The 15064-nt window shown below is 40.9% G+C and overlaps 1 protein-coding gene across 2 annotated transcripts in view; it reads left to right on the forward strand.

The window, feature by feature from the left end:
- Positions 1–384: 384 nt before the first annotated feature.
- The window catches only part of pacrg (PARK2 co-regulated), a 123835-nt gene continuing 109155 nt past the window's right edge, over positions 385–15064 (forward strand). Inside the window, exon 1 of one of the 2 annotated variants that reach the window (XM_069536125.1) lies at positions 385–597. In XM_069536125.1, coding sequence (XP_069392226.1) covers positions 529–597 — 69 coding nt within the window. In that variant the 5' untranslated portion in view covers positions 385–528. The remainder of the gene's footprint in view (positions 598–15064) is intronic. The other variant, XM_069536124.1, reaches the window with a different exon arrangement.

Consider the following 15064-nt stretch of genomic DNA (forward strand, 5'->3'; position numbering starts at 1 on the left):
TATATGTTATATTAATATCTCTCTCTTTATATATGTACATAATATGTATATATGTGTATGTATATGTTTTTAACTAAAGCAAATAATATCAAAAGTACACACATACATTTGCTATTAATTATAATAATATGACTATAGGTATATATAAGTATTCATAGGTTTTTGATTATGGCAAAAAAGGAAATCTTAAAATAGATATTCTTAAAAAATATTACTCTCTTTATGATAATGAATAAAAAGAACAACACTCAAACCACTCGATACCTCTCTGCATATTTTCAGCAGTGTCCTGCGGTTTCCATGGTGATTAGGACACACACGCACACACACACACGCACACACACACGCACACACGTCTCCGCAGCAACCAGACCACAGCGTCCCTGATGTTGCATAGCAACCACGGCCAAAAAAAAAAGGACCCCACAACAGTCGTCACGTTTAGAGAGCGAACACAAACACAAACACTTGTTGAGAAGCAACGTGGCTCCTCGGTTTGAGCTGGACTGGAAGAAGACACCTGAGGACATGTCGAGGGACAAGACGCAGCTGAAAACACGAGGCTTCACCGTGAAGGCCACGATGAAGAACTCCGTGGTGAGTCCGGCTGTTGGACGTCGTCCACTAACCGACGTTAGCCTGGGCTAGCACCGCGTAGCTAGCTACCTGGGACGTCGGTTTACGGCTTGACAGATATAACGTGACATTCAACCTGAGCTCAAACTGTACACGGAGCTGTGATGTCATTCACTGACACACAGCAACAACCATGAACAACCATGTGAGGTTTAGAGGCTGTGGGAAAAACAAGCAAATACAAGATGCCTGAACATGTTTCCTCAAACTCACATTCACACAAGTACAGAGGTTTTCAGGACTCTACAATGAAACAACTCTACAGTTAAACACGTTCAATGGGCTGAAATGACACTAGCACACATTCCAGGGCTGTAACCCAATGATTCCACACCATGGAATTCAAAGAAAAATGCTAATGTCCTTACACACGTGACATCTTGGTGAGACACATACACATGAGGGTGTTCTATAGCAGCATGTTTGTGGGGGAGTTGGCGTTGTATGCAGAACACAACTGGAGTATTCATCTCTTTATTGTTTTCTTTCTGTTTGTCACCAGAGCTTTTGTGTTTCCTGTAAAAACTATTCTGCACTTCTGTCCAGGTGCTTCTTGTGGTGCTCAGAGACACATAGAACCATCCAGGACTGTGATTACTTACATGTTGTATTTCTTTGGTTACGGTTTGTTCAGGTTTAGCGACGTCACGTGAGTTTGGTTAAATACCAATACAATGATTTGAAATTAGAGAAATCTTGGAGAGACCACATAAAGGGGAGTGTTTTATAGACTAGAATGTTTATGGGGTAGTTGATACTGTATGCAGAACACAACTTGAGTATTTATCTATTTTAGCATTTGCAGCATTTTCTTTTAGTGGTGCCTAGCCACCACAGCTTTTGTGTTTCCTATAAGAACAATCCATCCATCCTTGGATGTTGTATTTCTTTGGTTACGGTTTGGTTGGGTTTAGTGACGTGACATGGGTTGGGTTACAATACGTACCTCTGTCGTCACAGTTTACAGTGGTTAAGGATGTCGAACAATCTTGGGTAACAACATTGACATCGGTTTCTCACAGGAAACAAAAATCTCCAGTGTGTATCTCACGTGCTTTGTCCACCCATCCATCCCAACCTCCTTCAGTACTACATTATCTACATTCCTGCTTTGCTCCAGTCATTAATACCATGACTGCTAGAGGTCAACTGACAATATACTGCGACCATGGGTTGTATCGAGCTGCTTGCACAAACTGCTATAGGGTCGTTATTTAATCAGAGTTAAACTGTTGAAAGCGTAGACTAATTTTCAGATAAAGTCAAGTCAGATCCTCATCCTCTTAATTATGAAGACAGATCAGGCAAGTGTAATACTGAAGGTTTGTATAGCAGGAGATATTAGTCTTTATTGAACTGTATATTGGTCAATAAAACTTGCTTTTGTGTGGCCAAAAAAAATTACTATTTACTAGAACTCTGGAAAAGTTTCATCCGGGGCAGATCATCTGCATCTGTAGATTTTATAGGATCAAGATGAGTGACAACTGTGTTTTGTCACTGTGGTCCATATTTTTGTGGATCTGCGGAGCTGAGAGATGGATTCACTTTTCATGATTGCATCAATCAAAAAAAAAAATATTGACTTAAATTATTGAATATTCATATTGCACAGCCAATTCTGATTAGTCTGACAAAGTTCTTAGTTGGTTACAGCCCCCTGCTTCTGTGAAAAAAAGCCCTCCAGTAACTAATGTACTCAGGCATCCTTTCTTTGACAAACATATGGCACTCAGTGGAGCACATTCCTCCACTAAGGCCCAACTGTCCCCTTATGAAACCACATGAATAAATTCACCAGATCTTTATATGGATCTGTAATAAATTTCACTCACTAATAGATGTAATTTCTCTAAATAGGTCTGTTTTTTTAATTCAAGATCCATGACTTTTTCTCTGATAAATCAATCAAAATGTTGAAAACGCCATATTTTGCAATTTTAAAGTGGAAAAAAAGTCCCTGCATTTCCTGATCAGGATCCACACCTGATATCATGGGTTCTTCCTGAACTCTCCTTGGCGGAGGTAATTATAGTCTATGGTCGATATCGTATCTTACAAGTTGAAGTCCTTGTTCATCTGACCTTACTGCACTGAACAGTTAAGTTTTCAGAATCCAGGTTTTTGTCTTCAGAAAGACTTCCATGCTTCAGTTTATATGAGGAGAAGATGTTGCGATTTGCTCTGTTTTAGTAGAAAGCAGTATCATATATAAGGAATACAGTACGCAACGCTGCCTCATCTACCTTGTGATTCTCACTTTTACTTTTGGAGGAATAAAGCATGTCATATTTCATAAATTGACAGGTTGAGGTTTTCTTTTACTCTCAGGCAATTATCCCCGACCTATTTTTAGAGTACAAACACCAAGCTCTTCTTTAGAATGTCCTTCTGTACTGTTGGATATGAAGACGGCTGGCTTTCAATACAAGACATTTTTATTTTTGTAGCATTTCTAAAGGCATATGTGCAAATTTGACAACATGTCATTGTCTGTATTTTTTGGTCAGGGATATAGTGAAATATTGTATGTATTTAGGAAGTCCCCAGAATATCTTTGACTTTGATCCCTTCATCTTGTTTTGATGTTGATTATGTTGACAGCTTTGGTTTGGGTCTTGGTAAAGCGAGAACATCTGAAGTTGATGCATCTGTGGTCAGCAATAATTTAATGAATGAATTTGAGGAAATTGTCAGTTTAATATTTTCTGTCAGCAGTTCCTTGCACTCAGACTTCCATATCTTCCTTACTTCTAAACTGTTGACTGTCCAATCATGGACACAGTTTACTGTAACTAGGTCTTCCTCTCTGATCCACTAAGTTTTTTTGCAACAGCTATTGCCTTATCACTGCATTTAAAAGGACTGGTCCGACGTGATTAAAAGAAGTGGAAGAGCTGCACAGTTGTGATGAATTGAAACTGCAGGCTCTCTTTTTTCTATGGCAGGGACTGCCTTGAGATGCAAAAGAGGGAGTCAGGCCTATTATTGACTTCCTCCTCCCTTTTTGAAGGTCATAAACAAATCTCCTGTCAAGAGCCTTCACAAGAAGGCTCCTATAAACCCTTTAATATTCGCCATCTCCCCAGAGGATCTACTATGTCTGGAGCATGAGTGATACTTCCACACTGCCGTACCACTGGCTAAATCCTCAACAGAAACCATTACATTTTTCAGAGGCTAGCTTATGTCTCTTGCCTTCTGTTTTTTCACCTCCCCTGTGGTCACTGACATCACTCTAGAGAGGGCAGCTTTGCGGAGAACTGTGATTTGTAGGTAGCGACAAGGCCACTTCAAGCCTTGAAAGGGTATGGGGACTTGAAGCATAGGCTTATTATGCTTTAAAGTATTTGTGGTCATAGAAATTGAATCAATAGCACAGGCTCCTGAACCCCCCTCGCCTTTTTTTGTGATTCTTCCCCAAGCATTTAAAGAGCAAAAAGATACACTTTAAATTCTGGTGGGAGGTCGTCACCTTGTGTTTCAGACAGAGAAGCGAACAGAGCCGTTATTTTCTGTGTCAGAGGCTTAGTCCAGCTCGGTGACAAAAAAATTACAGAGGAGAGAGAGAGTAAACACTTGCAGAGTATTGTGTGACAGTAATGTTTGTGAATGCACATACAGTACATGTTAACATGGAAGCTGACACACATAAAGGAAAGGAAGATATGTTTTTGTTTGTGTTGTGAGATGGAAGTGAGTAGCCAATTCGAAAACGATGCAGAAATTCTCTGCAATTTTTTACATTTTCCGTAAAAATATTACGTTTATTTTGTTCATTCAGGTTCTTTACTTGCATTAGTGTTTCCTCAATTATATTTCTTTCCTAAAATGTCTGATAATCTAAAACAAATCTAAATCTAAAAACATCTTAGGAATCACTGCCAATTTATTTTCAATATATATTTATATTTCAACTTACACACTGATACTGGAATTTTTTTACTTCCTTATATCTATATCATGTTTGACCCCCTAAAATCCATATTGGTCTCTAATTGTAGACTTAGAATGCTCTGATATGTAGACAAACTGTTTCTGTGGCGCAATAATTTATGTGAAGCCAGGCAAGTTTATTCTTTTTCTCTGTTTAAAGTGTAAAAAAATGTTTTTGTCAATGACTATTGAGTGCAGTTGGGATCAGTCATGTAAATAGAGTGCAATTGATTTCAAGACCTGTGAAGACGTGTAATATGTGACATTAGATCATCATCATGCCCTGTAATTGATTTATATGGTATCTAATTTGTTGGATGTTTGCTGTAACACATCCTGCAATCTTTCCTCTTTTTGTGTCCAGCTTTTATGCTTTAACATGCTTTTAATGCTTTTAGAGACCAGCTCTGAGTGTATTTTAAAGGTCTTAAGTGTCACTTGGCCCTTTCTCTCAGGAAATGTGCCGACATGAAAGAGAGGATGAAAGTCCTAAATGTCTCTCCTCGATCACAACACACACACAAGAACACGGACATGATCCTCTTTAAGATGCTGTATTGCACAGTTCACCTCGGAGGGCAAATCGATACAAACTACACCTGATCCCAACCTCAACTTTCGCGTGTAGAAGGGTCTGCGGATTGCTGAGCCGATAGACTGCATTTATATCAAGCACACCTCATTTACTGTTTGCTTGGCCTCTGGGATAAAAATGGAGCTGGCAAACAGCGTCCCCAAGTCTGCTGCAGCCCTCCCCACAACCTGCCAACCCCTCTCTCCCGGGCCCACCGTCATCCCTGGCTCACCTCACTAACCCCAGGGGACAGATGGAGACTCCAAGCTAGCAAACGTGACCTCCATATCTTATTCCTTTCCTCTCCCGCAGCATCATCATTATTTACCTGAGCAGATGTCTTGGCCCCCAATGCTGCCCTCCTTTGTCTATATATCTCTCTCTCCTTTACTCTTCCCCTCTCTCTCTTTCCTGCAGAACCTTCATTCAACCAGGCAGGTTCTGCCTTTCGTCCTGAAGATGAAAACATTTTACACTGAGGAACAATAGGCTACCAGACAATTGCTGTATCTATAAATCCCAAACCAAATCGATGTTATAAAAATAGCAAAAATCACAGGAGGTTTCAGGACATAGATGCAGTATTATTTAATTGCATCATTATAGATTTGCTTTGGTGGAGAGTTTAGAAGGACATTTTGTTAAGATTGTGCCAGAGATGTGTTGATTTACATCTCAGTTGTTTGCTCTAACCCTACTATTGTCATTTTAATAAATAAAGCTATTTGAACAAATTAAACAAGTGACAGTTTAGAATTGATCCCTGATTAGGCTTTAAATGGGTTTAGACTTTCCATGCATCCTGATTAAATGTAATCTTTCCTTAAATTGCAATAACACAGTTATTTTATTTAGTTAAATTAAATATGGTTAAAAAATCTGAATCTAAGTGTTTGAATAACAGCGTGATGTGTATCAATTAAGGCTGAGTAAATTCCTATCTTTTCTATCCATTAAAACACCATAGTATATGGTAATTATTGATAACAGAACGTGTACACAGAACGGATAAAAAAGGCTTGAGGTTTGGGATAAAAATAAACCCAGTCGGTTATATGGAGAGCAGGTAGTTGTTGACCAAGATCCTTGAAACCTTTATGGAGATTAATCTGTCTATTTATTATTATGACCTGCAGTCAAAAATCATTCTTCCACATTGCTCCAAACACATTTATCTGACACAGTAACTCAAAATGTGCCCAGTGTGATACATAAATTGACCATGAAGCCGGCTGTGTCTGAGATGTGTGTGAATCATGCTTTTGCAAGTAAAGGGAATTTGAGCAAATTTCTGCTGTTGGATTCTGTGCCATAGATTCCCTCACCTGTCTGCTTTTCTAAACCAGTGGTGCTTGTGAATATGCAGGCACACACACACGCACGCACACGTTAAAACTATTTTCCTGCATCTATCTCTGCCTCCCTGTGCTCCTGCACGCTCTTCTTATCAGCACCAGAAGCCTGTAGTTCATCCCCCGGTAAGCAGCTGGGTTATTTGAAGAAGAGGGAAGAATTGAGTCATGGTAAAACAGGTTAAATTGGCAGTGGGTTCTGGAGGCCTGTTGGCGTTTCCATTACTATCGATCAACCACGGGGCCTAAAGGCCTTGAGTGGATGGAGAACTGGCTGACTTGGGAATCTTACAGTTTCTCCACAACTTTTGACTTTGGTTGCCTCACTCCTTAATTTAAAGGCAGCTGGAAAATAAGACTGACCCAAATAGATCATTTAGTTTTTTATCCATGAAATATTAAGTGACCATAAAAGGGAACTAAAGCCTGTCTGTGAAATGCTATTGTTTTTTGAGAAGTCGCTTTGATCCAGTAGAAACTAACTTATGTCCATTCGACACATTGAAAATCTACAATCGGGTCCAAAAGTCCAGGACCCCACTTTACATTTGAACTAAGTAGCAGTTCTTGTGCTTCATGCTCTTCTCACTGCAGGTATCAACAGATAAATTAGGTTCTAACTGATGGCATGCTATCTGAAGTGAATGGCTGCTGAAATGTCTGTGACCTTTTCCACGGTTGAGGAAAACACCATCTGGAAACTTCAGTCAGATATGGAGAAGTACTTCCATGGCGTTCTAACATGACCTTATAGGAAGTGCTCAACTGATTATATCCATTATGTTTGCTTTCCTCAGAGCTTGGTTGACAATTACACTGGCCACTCTGTTTGTTGTGTTCTCCTTCAAGCCCTTGTAGCTTGCATTCTAATTAGATGGCTTTTAATGGAGAACGCTTATTGCTCCTTACAGGGACTGCATTTTCTGCTCCAGAGTTAATTAGTTCTATGTCATGCGCTAACCAACATAGAGGACATTTAGATCTACGCCTCCTCTATGAACAGTGTCCTTCTTGTATCAAAAGAATGCAAAGGCTTTGGCTAATTTATGTTCTTTTTATTCCACTTAATCTCAGTCATATCAAAAAGCACAGATGGATATGAGTATGTACTTTGATGTTTTTATACAAAACAAAATCTGACAAACACAAACACTGTGGCTGACAGGGGTCTTTAAGTTCCCCCTGGAAGTGTTGTGGGAATTAACATAAAAGTGTATTTGCTCAATATGTTGTGAGCTAAAGTTGTTTTATTCCAATTTAATATGCTTGGTGCCATAACTTACACCCTGTGCAAAGCGGCACCAAGTGCAACTTGGGTCTTTATTAGTTTCAGACTGATGCAGTCGTTATTTGCCTGTCCACTGCCCACATTGTTTAAATATGTGTACATGTTTGTGCTTGTTGACCTTAAAATGATGTGAGGTTACACACATTGTTGGTGCATTGCTGACTTGAGGCAGCAGAAAGTGATTGATTTTTTGACCAACAAAAACCTGGTCTGAAACAATGGTGCTGTATTTCACTGTTATTTTAATGTCGCATTATCAAGACAGTAACATGTACCCACATTGGTTGGTGCACGACATGCGCACACTACAGCAGATGGTGAGCATGTTATGCCCAATTCATACCAATGATTAAGTCTAAGGACATCTTTTTTGAACGATGGGCCTGGAGAAGCAACCTTTTTTCCATTGTTAAACTAGGAAGACTGGACTGGACATGCCCTGAATGCACTTGTACTATGTGCTTTAGACCATTTAAATTGTGAAATCAGCTCTTAGTTTTGTGTTTGTAGTTAAAACTTTATTTTCGACTCACTAATCTGACTGTTTATTATATGGAGATAATATATGCATTTTAAAATCATGCAGAAACTCTGCCCACATTTTTATCAAGCAATTTGCAGTATGTTGTGAAGCATATGATGTGCATTAACGTAATTGTACGTGTTACAAGTGATGCACCCCTCCCTCATGTCCATCTGACATCAAAGTCAGCTAAACATAAAACTAAATGCGGCCACTCTTAACTGTATTACACTGACAGGACATTAGCCATTCATCCACCCATCCTCCATCATTATCAACCATCACTCTGAATTGTCCTTGCTCAAGGAGAATGGGCCCCTCTTAGTGTTCTAATCTGCCAGTGTTAGGCATGTGTTATATACTTGACTGCAGGGGCAGCTCACATACTGCCTGCATCATCATAGTAGGAACCAGTAGCAGGAAAATCAATGTATCTGACACACGCTGTTGTTCCATTTCAATAACACCAAATGTTGGCCTTTGTTTTATCGCCCCCCCACTTTGAAAAATCTTTTAACATCACCATCATGCAAGAACATTGGCCTGACCTTTTGAATTTCGCTGGCAAGATGAAAATGGGTAGTATGTCTCTAATACCGCAATGACAAAATCCAGCTTGCATTTGTGGTGCATTGCAAATGAAGTAGATAAATACATACATGTTGAAAAAATACATGTTCAAAAAAAACATGTTATAATAAAACTATGTCAGAATTCTTAAAGGAATATTCTTTCTATATAGGGATGGAAGGTCAGAGCAAAAGTTCACTGTTGCCACCACCTTGCACACTGCATGCATTTTAAAAAACACAGCAGCCAGCTTCATAGATGGTGCTCCAGGGCAGCAGTGTTCTTCATCTGGTGCCAAGAAAGTAAACCTACAAACCCTTTAAGATGTGAAGTACTGTGTGCATTCCCTTCAAAATTCCACAGTGGATTACTCTACTATTAAGCTCATGCCTCGCATCCAGCTGAGTCAAAGTGCTCCCAGTCGAAGGCAGGCTGGAGGCAATGGCTCTGCTGCAGCGAGCTAGAGAGGGCAGGGAAGGGGAAGGGCTGGAAGGCAAAGTACTGATACTGTCAGAAATGATCCACCATAAAGGCCCAGCACTCCTCTGTTCCAGCCACCTCTCCTCATTACCCTGGCTGTCCGGAAACACCAAGCAAATTCTACTAACGACTGTTTGATCAACACAGCGCACTGTGGCAGAGGGAGACAGGCAACCTGTTCTTGCCTTATACTCTGCCCCCCACCCCCCATTCCCTCTCTTTCTCTCTTTTCCTCTCTCTCTCTCTCACTGCCTTTCTTTCTCCCCCACTTTTTTCTTTTCATACTGTCTTCCCACTCCCTAAAGACAGGAGAACAAAGGGAGAGACAGAAGAAAAGCAATATAACCTCTTGGCCCTTATCTGCGGAGCACACCAGAGCATGTCTGGCTTCAGACACGGCTTTGCTTGTCCTTTGAAGGCCCTCATCTCCCTTTGATTTCAGCCAAATGGTACAGCACAGTGACAGATGCTCAACTTTCCATCTGTCACTCTGACACCCATCTCTTTAGTGTTGTTGAATCTAAGTGACTCTGTTTGGACTGGCTGTCTGGCTGTCTGAATAAGGTTGTGACATGGATGCTGATGCGAGGGCTAATGCATGAGACTCTGACCAAGACCTTTAGTTTGTAAAGATAAAAGAAAACTTTTAAGGTCGTCTGCACTGTCTCGGCTGTATTTTCGCATTAACATTTAAGATATTTAGTTGATGCTGTGAAACTAAGTGATTTAATGAGGAGTCTAAGGGTCATCATCACATTACCTTGAAAACATTCCTTTGAGATGGGCCACAAAAAAGCATAAAAATTCAAGCCAAGGAAAGTCATAGAAGGCAGACTCTTTATGAGAGGAAATTGGAGTGAGTGGAGGGGAAAGATTGGAGAGCCAATATGATTCAGGAGGGAGAGGATGACATAGCGCACCTCTTAAATAGATGAATGTTCAGTTTATGATTGAAGATGAAAAGGATGTTTCTGCCCAGACTGAACTTGGAAGGTCATATTGAAATTTTTCCTAAATAAACATTAATGCACTTATTAAACTATCACTTTGGTGTAGTTCGTTTTAAACACCTTTTGTATATCATTAGGGTTTCTCAATGAGATGAGACATACCAGGCTGCTTTTGTAACAAACCATTGCTCATTTGCACAGCCCATAAAAATATGTAAAGATGGACAACGCATCTTTACTTTAGCAACTTGCAATGCAGAGCAAAAGGTGGAGAAGTAGCTGGGATGATTGGATAGATACATGGGCAGATGTTTGTATGAAACAGGGATAAATCCAAAGTGAAAATGTATGACTTTCACACAGGTTGTTCTTTCTGAATAAATCGTCTCAGAAGCCATGGGTGGCTTGTGCAAAGCATTTCAAGCATGCCTTTGCGTTATCTCCTTTTTATTTGTTTGTTTGTGTGAATGTGTGCACATGTGTGTCTGTGTATGAGTGCCTCCCTGTAGCTCGGCTAAGTGTTGCCTCCCTGTTTGACAGAGCTGCTGCACTAAGCACAGTGTGGGATTCAAAAGTGCATTATTCTTCTTTCTCTCGGGCAAACCCAAAGGGTGCACTATCATACAGAGCAATATGCTTGCAGGAGGTCTCGACACCAGACCTCCATTCCATATAACATTCCATAACAACCCATACTTGGAGCCCATTTCCTGTCTTTGTAGAGTAAACTAATTTTGGATTAAGGAAAGGTTTTTGTTACATTCAGAAAGAAATTGAGAGCGAGTGAAAAAAGTTTTTTGTGTGTAAGTTTGTTTGACTAAATCCATGCAGCAGAGTTAGAGAGCTGTGAGTCTTGGCTGTCTACAAGCAGGGCATTGCGCTTTCCCACTGTTTAATTAATGTAAAGGTCAAATTTCAGAACATACCAGGCTTCGGTCTCTGTGAGTAAACCTCTGGCATCATTTTAACAGACAGCCTCAAAAGCAGTAAAACTGATTTCCAGGAATAGAAAGTCACCCTGGGTGTGTGATACGAGCAAGGGCCTGCGGTTCGTTTTGCAATACATACTAATAGCCTTGATAATGTTCTTCACTGTTAAACAATATTCCCATATCAGAGATAGAACCTCTATCTCTTGCCATGTGCAGTCTACTTATCTACCAAAGACTCCTTCCACTCCTCAGGGATATTTCTGTACCAGGCTACCTGTAACACTTGTGAATATGTGTGGTTGCAGATTGGCATCCTCCCTGGTCACTGGCTGTCTGTCTGAGGCTTTGTGGTGAAATGGAAGTTCTCCTGTGGCTCTGGGTGTGTCTGTTTCCTATTCTTTCCACTGTGAGCCTTTTGCTACCTAATCAAACCTTCCACATCTCCCAGTGATGCTTTCTCGCATATGTGTGTTGGTCAGAACAACATTGCTCCAATTGCTATCTTCTCATTTCCTCACTTGATTCCACCCTGCTTGTCCATCTTATCATTTTCTTTTCTGGATGTTTATTTCCAGGGCTGTTGTCTTATCTCCTTTGATGACCATCTCCCTATTACCTGCAAAACAAACAGAGGTTTCAAGTTTTGGATGAGTCATGCAGCTATTCTGAGCTATGGCCAGCTCTCCGTAACCACGTGTTGTTACTGACTTTAAGAACATTTATATTCTATGAGGTGGTTTTCTGTGTGCCATAAATTAAATCCAGTTATGATGTTTACTGACGAGAAGCTACTTATTTGGTGATTAAAATTGGTAGGACAGTGAAATCCCTCTTTCTTAGCAGCAGAAGTGGCAACTGAAGCAAGTCAGGGATGTAGTTTTCCTTGAGTGTCTCATTAATTTCATGGCCCAGTGCAGTGTTTTAATATCTTCAGGTGTCGTCACTGATTAGGGCTGTAAAGATAAAGCGCTGCATCAGTGTGTGCCCCACTCTCAGAAAGATAGAGAGTGCTTTGTTCCCTTTGCCTACACACATAAACACTCCTATACATGCACTCAATTAGTAAAGTTAGCAAAAAAAATTACATGAACTTGGCCAAATCAAACTGTGATGTAGAAAATAAAAGACTTTCATGACTTGTGCCCCAGGACTGTTCATTTTGGCAATTTTAACCCTGTCTCCATTCAAGTGTTTGTTTTTAGTGTGACATCATCTAAACTGTGATTTGGTGATTTGAATCCTGCTGCCTGGCTGATAAGTGAGCCACACGGAAAAAACGGAAAACACAAAGGGCAGAGTCCCTCTCACTTGTTAGCCTCAATCAGACTCCTTCCATCACACATCAATACCACAAACTCATTCTTTCACATCCTCTTAATGTATATCTGTGTCTATGCTGTCCTTTTAAGTGATGGGGTTAAACTAGTAGAGGCAGAAAAGAGTGGAGTGCTCTTGAACACTTAAAGCTTCTTGAAGTGTTTGAAAGTTGTTCCTCTTGCACTCGGTTTAATAGTCAGGGGCTGTCACCTGTTTCATCGTCTTTTTTGTAGTGACAGAAGGTGTGTAGTGTCATCTTTGCTCAGTGGTGTCGTCATTTTTCATTACAAACCTGCCCTTATGCCTGTGCACAATATGGTTGATGCAAAAGCCTCTGACATGGTGACAATTGTAAAGCACATCTCTGGTCCTGTGAGTTCTGAATGAAAGAATTACCTTTGATCAATTCCCATCCGTCTGTGGATTTCCTGTCCAGTGAGAGCTCTTTACTCACTTGTTTCATCCCGACTTTCACAACAGGTTTAGTTCCTACACATAATGAAACACACTTGTAGACTGATAGCACTTCTTGCTGTTTGGTCATGAGAAATTAATGGAGTACAAATATTGCAGATTTATTTTTTTTTAAAGGAATCAGCCTCCCACCAGTCTGTGTTTTGGCCTGCAGAGGGAATGAGTGTGCACAAATATCCTGTTGAATAATTGCTTGGACATGACCGTATAGCAGACATTCAATAACAGCCTATAAATACCCTTTTTTCATTTAAATGCAGTTTGTATTCTGTAAATAAAAGAGTGTTAATTTTGTTGCCTGTGGCAGCAACAGGCATGCTGACCTTATCAGGAAAGCCCTGGCCTGTCTATTCTATCCTCTGTGACTCACCTACTCGGCTCCCTCCCTCAGCAAAGACGACCCTCTGTATGGAGCTAGATTTCAATAACCTCTCAAGCGAGGACAGCAGTGAGATGCAGAGTGAACGAGGGTGCTGGCTCCTTTTGCTGCCTCAGTATCCAGGAGATTTGATGCGCCCATGTGGCGTGGCACCCTTCCTTCCCTATGAATGCAATACATCCGAATGCATCTTTGCACAGGCAAGAGGCAGAAAGTTGGGAGATTGATATACATTAACATGTGGGAAGTGCAGTAGTGTTGATAATGCAGGGTAGACATTGAATTGACTGCCCTTTTCTAGGTAAATATCGGAAGTATTCAGAGGTATTTTTGGGGTTATGTTATGGAGGCAGGGAAATGGAGAGATGAGAGAGAGAGCAATCGAGCTGGAGGCCCAGGCACGGTGATGGATCACCTACATGCTGCAGCTGCCTTGCCACAGTGAACACACCCTTAGAATTGATGAGCCACACCTCTTGTGGCCCTGTCTCCCTCTTCCTCTCTCTTTTTCTTTCTGGCCTATCACATCTTCCACCTTTATCCCACTTCAGCCTCTCTCTTAATTTATTTCTTTCCATTTTTTTTCTCGTGCCTTTTGACTGCCCCACCCACTCTGAGTGTCAACATCAAGCAGAAGAGCCATGGAATTGCCATACTAATAAGGTTAGAGGGAGCATCTCTGTTTCTCAGGACGACACCTTTATAAATGACAGGAGCATGAGACCCTGCCGGTGTTCAATCACCTCTGCAGGGGCTCACCCATGGGGAGCTCAGCATGAGCAGCATGTGAGTGATTGTGTCCGTGCATGAGCGCATGTTTGTGTGTTATTGCCTCTGTGGGTCTTGCAGCACCAGGTTTACTGTGGAGCTAGTCGGAGTGGACAACAGCATTAGAGAGGAAACAGATCTGTAGGCAGAGTGAAGGCGAAGGAGAGAAATGACAGCCTGGAGCTCATCTGACCACTACTGCCTTGTTATGACTCCCTGATGTGTACACCAGGGGCTCACAAAATAGACAGTTCCTCCCTTTATTGCCTTACACCACCTCTATCTCTGCTCTGTAGTCTGTCGCCTCACCAGCTCACTTTATGGCCTCTACCTATAAGCGGGATGCTATCTACTCTATGTTACAGGCTCCTTTTGTCTGTCTTTTTCACTGTCTGTGTTAGTGTTTGAGAACAGGGATGCATTTTGGATTATGCTGAACTGCATGGGGTAGTCGTTACCTTATCATGTTCCAACAGACCCACAAATACTTTATGAGTAGGGTAAGAAAGGAGAACCATTCAATCATTCAAATTTGTTTGCGATACATGCAGAGCTAAAAATTAAGAGATGAGCTTGCTAGCAGTATAACAGAATCAGCAGCATTTGTTGTCATTAGCACAACAGGAATCTATGCTCACTCAGACAAAACTGAACTTAAGAACATTGTTTCTCATGACATGGACACGGTGTGTTTCTTATAATGCGCGTGGTCTCCTGTTTATAACTTTATGTCGCTCCTCAGTAGGGAACAAACCAGAAGATAGAAACAAATAAAAACGAATCTGCACCGTGTTTAGTGAGTATAGCTATTGCTTTGGGATTCAGTGATAGTGGTTTTCCTCTCAACATGCAAGCTTTAGACACGGATTTCATGAATGGCGAAAC

The sequence above is a fragment of the Paralichthys olivaceus genome, chromosome 12, assembly GCF_024713975.1.
Source record: "Paralichthys olivaceus isolate ysfri-2021 chromosome 12, ASM2471397v2, whole genome shotgun sequence".
NCBI classification, from domain to species: Eukaryota; Metazoa; Chordata; class Actinopteri; order Pleuronectiformes; family Paralichthyidae; genus Paralichthys; species Paralichthys olivaceus.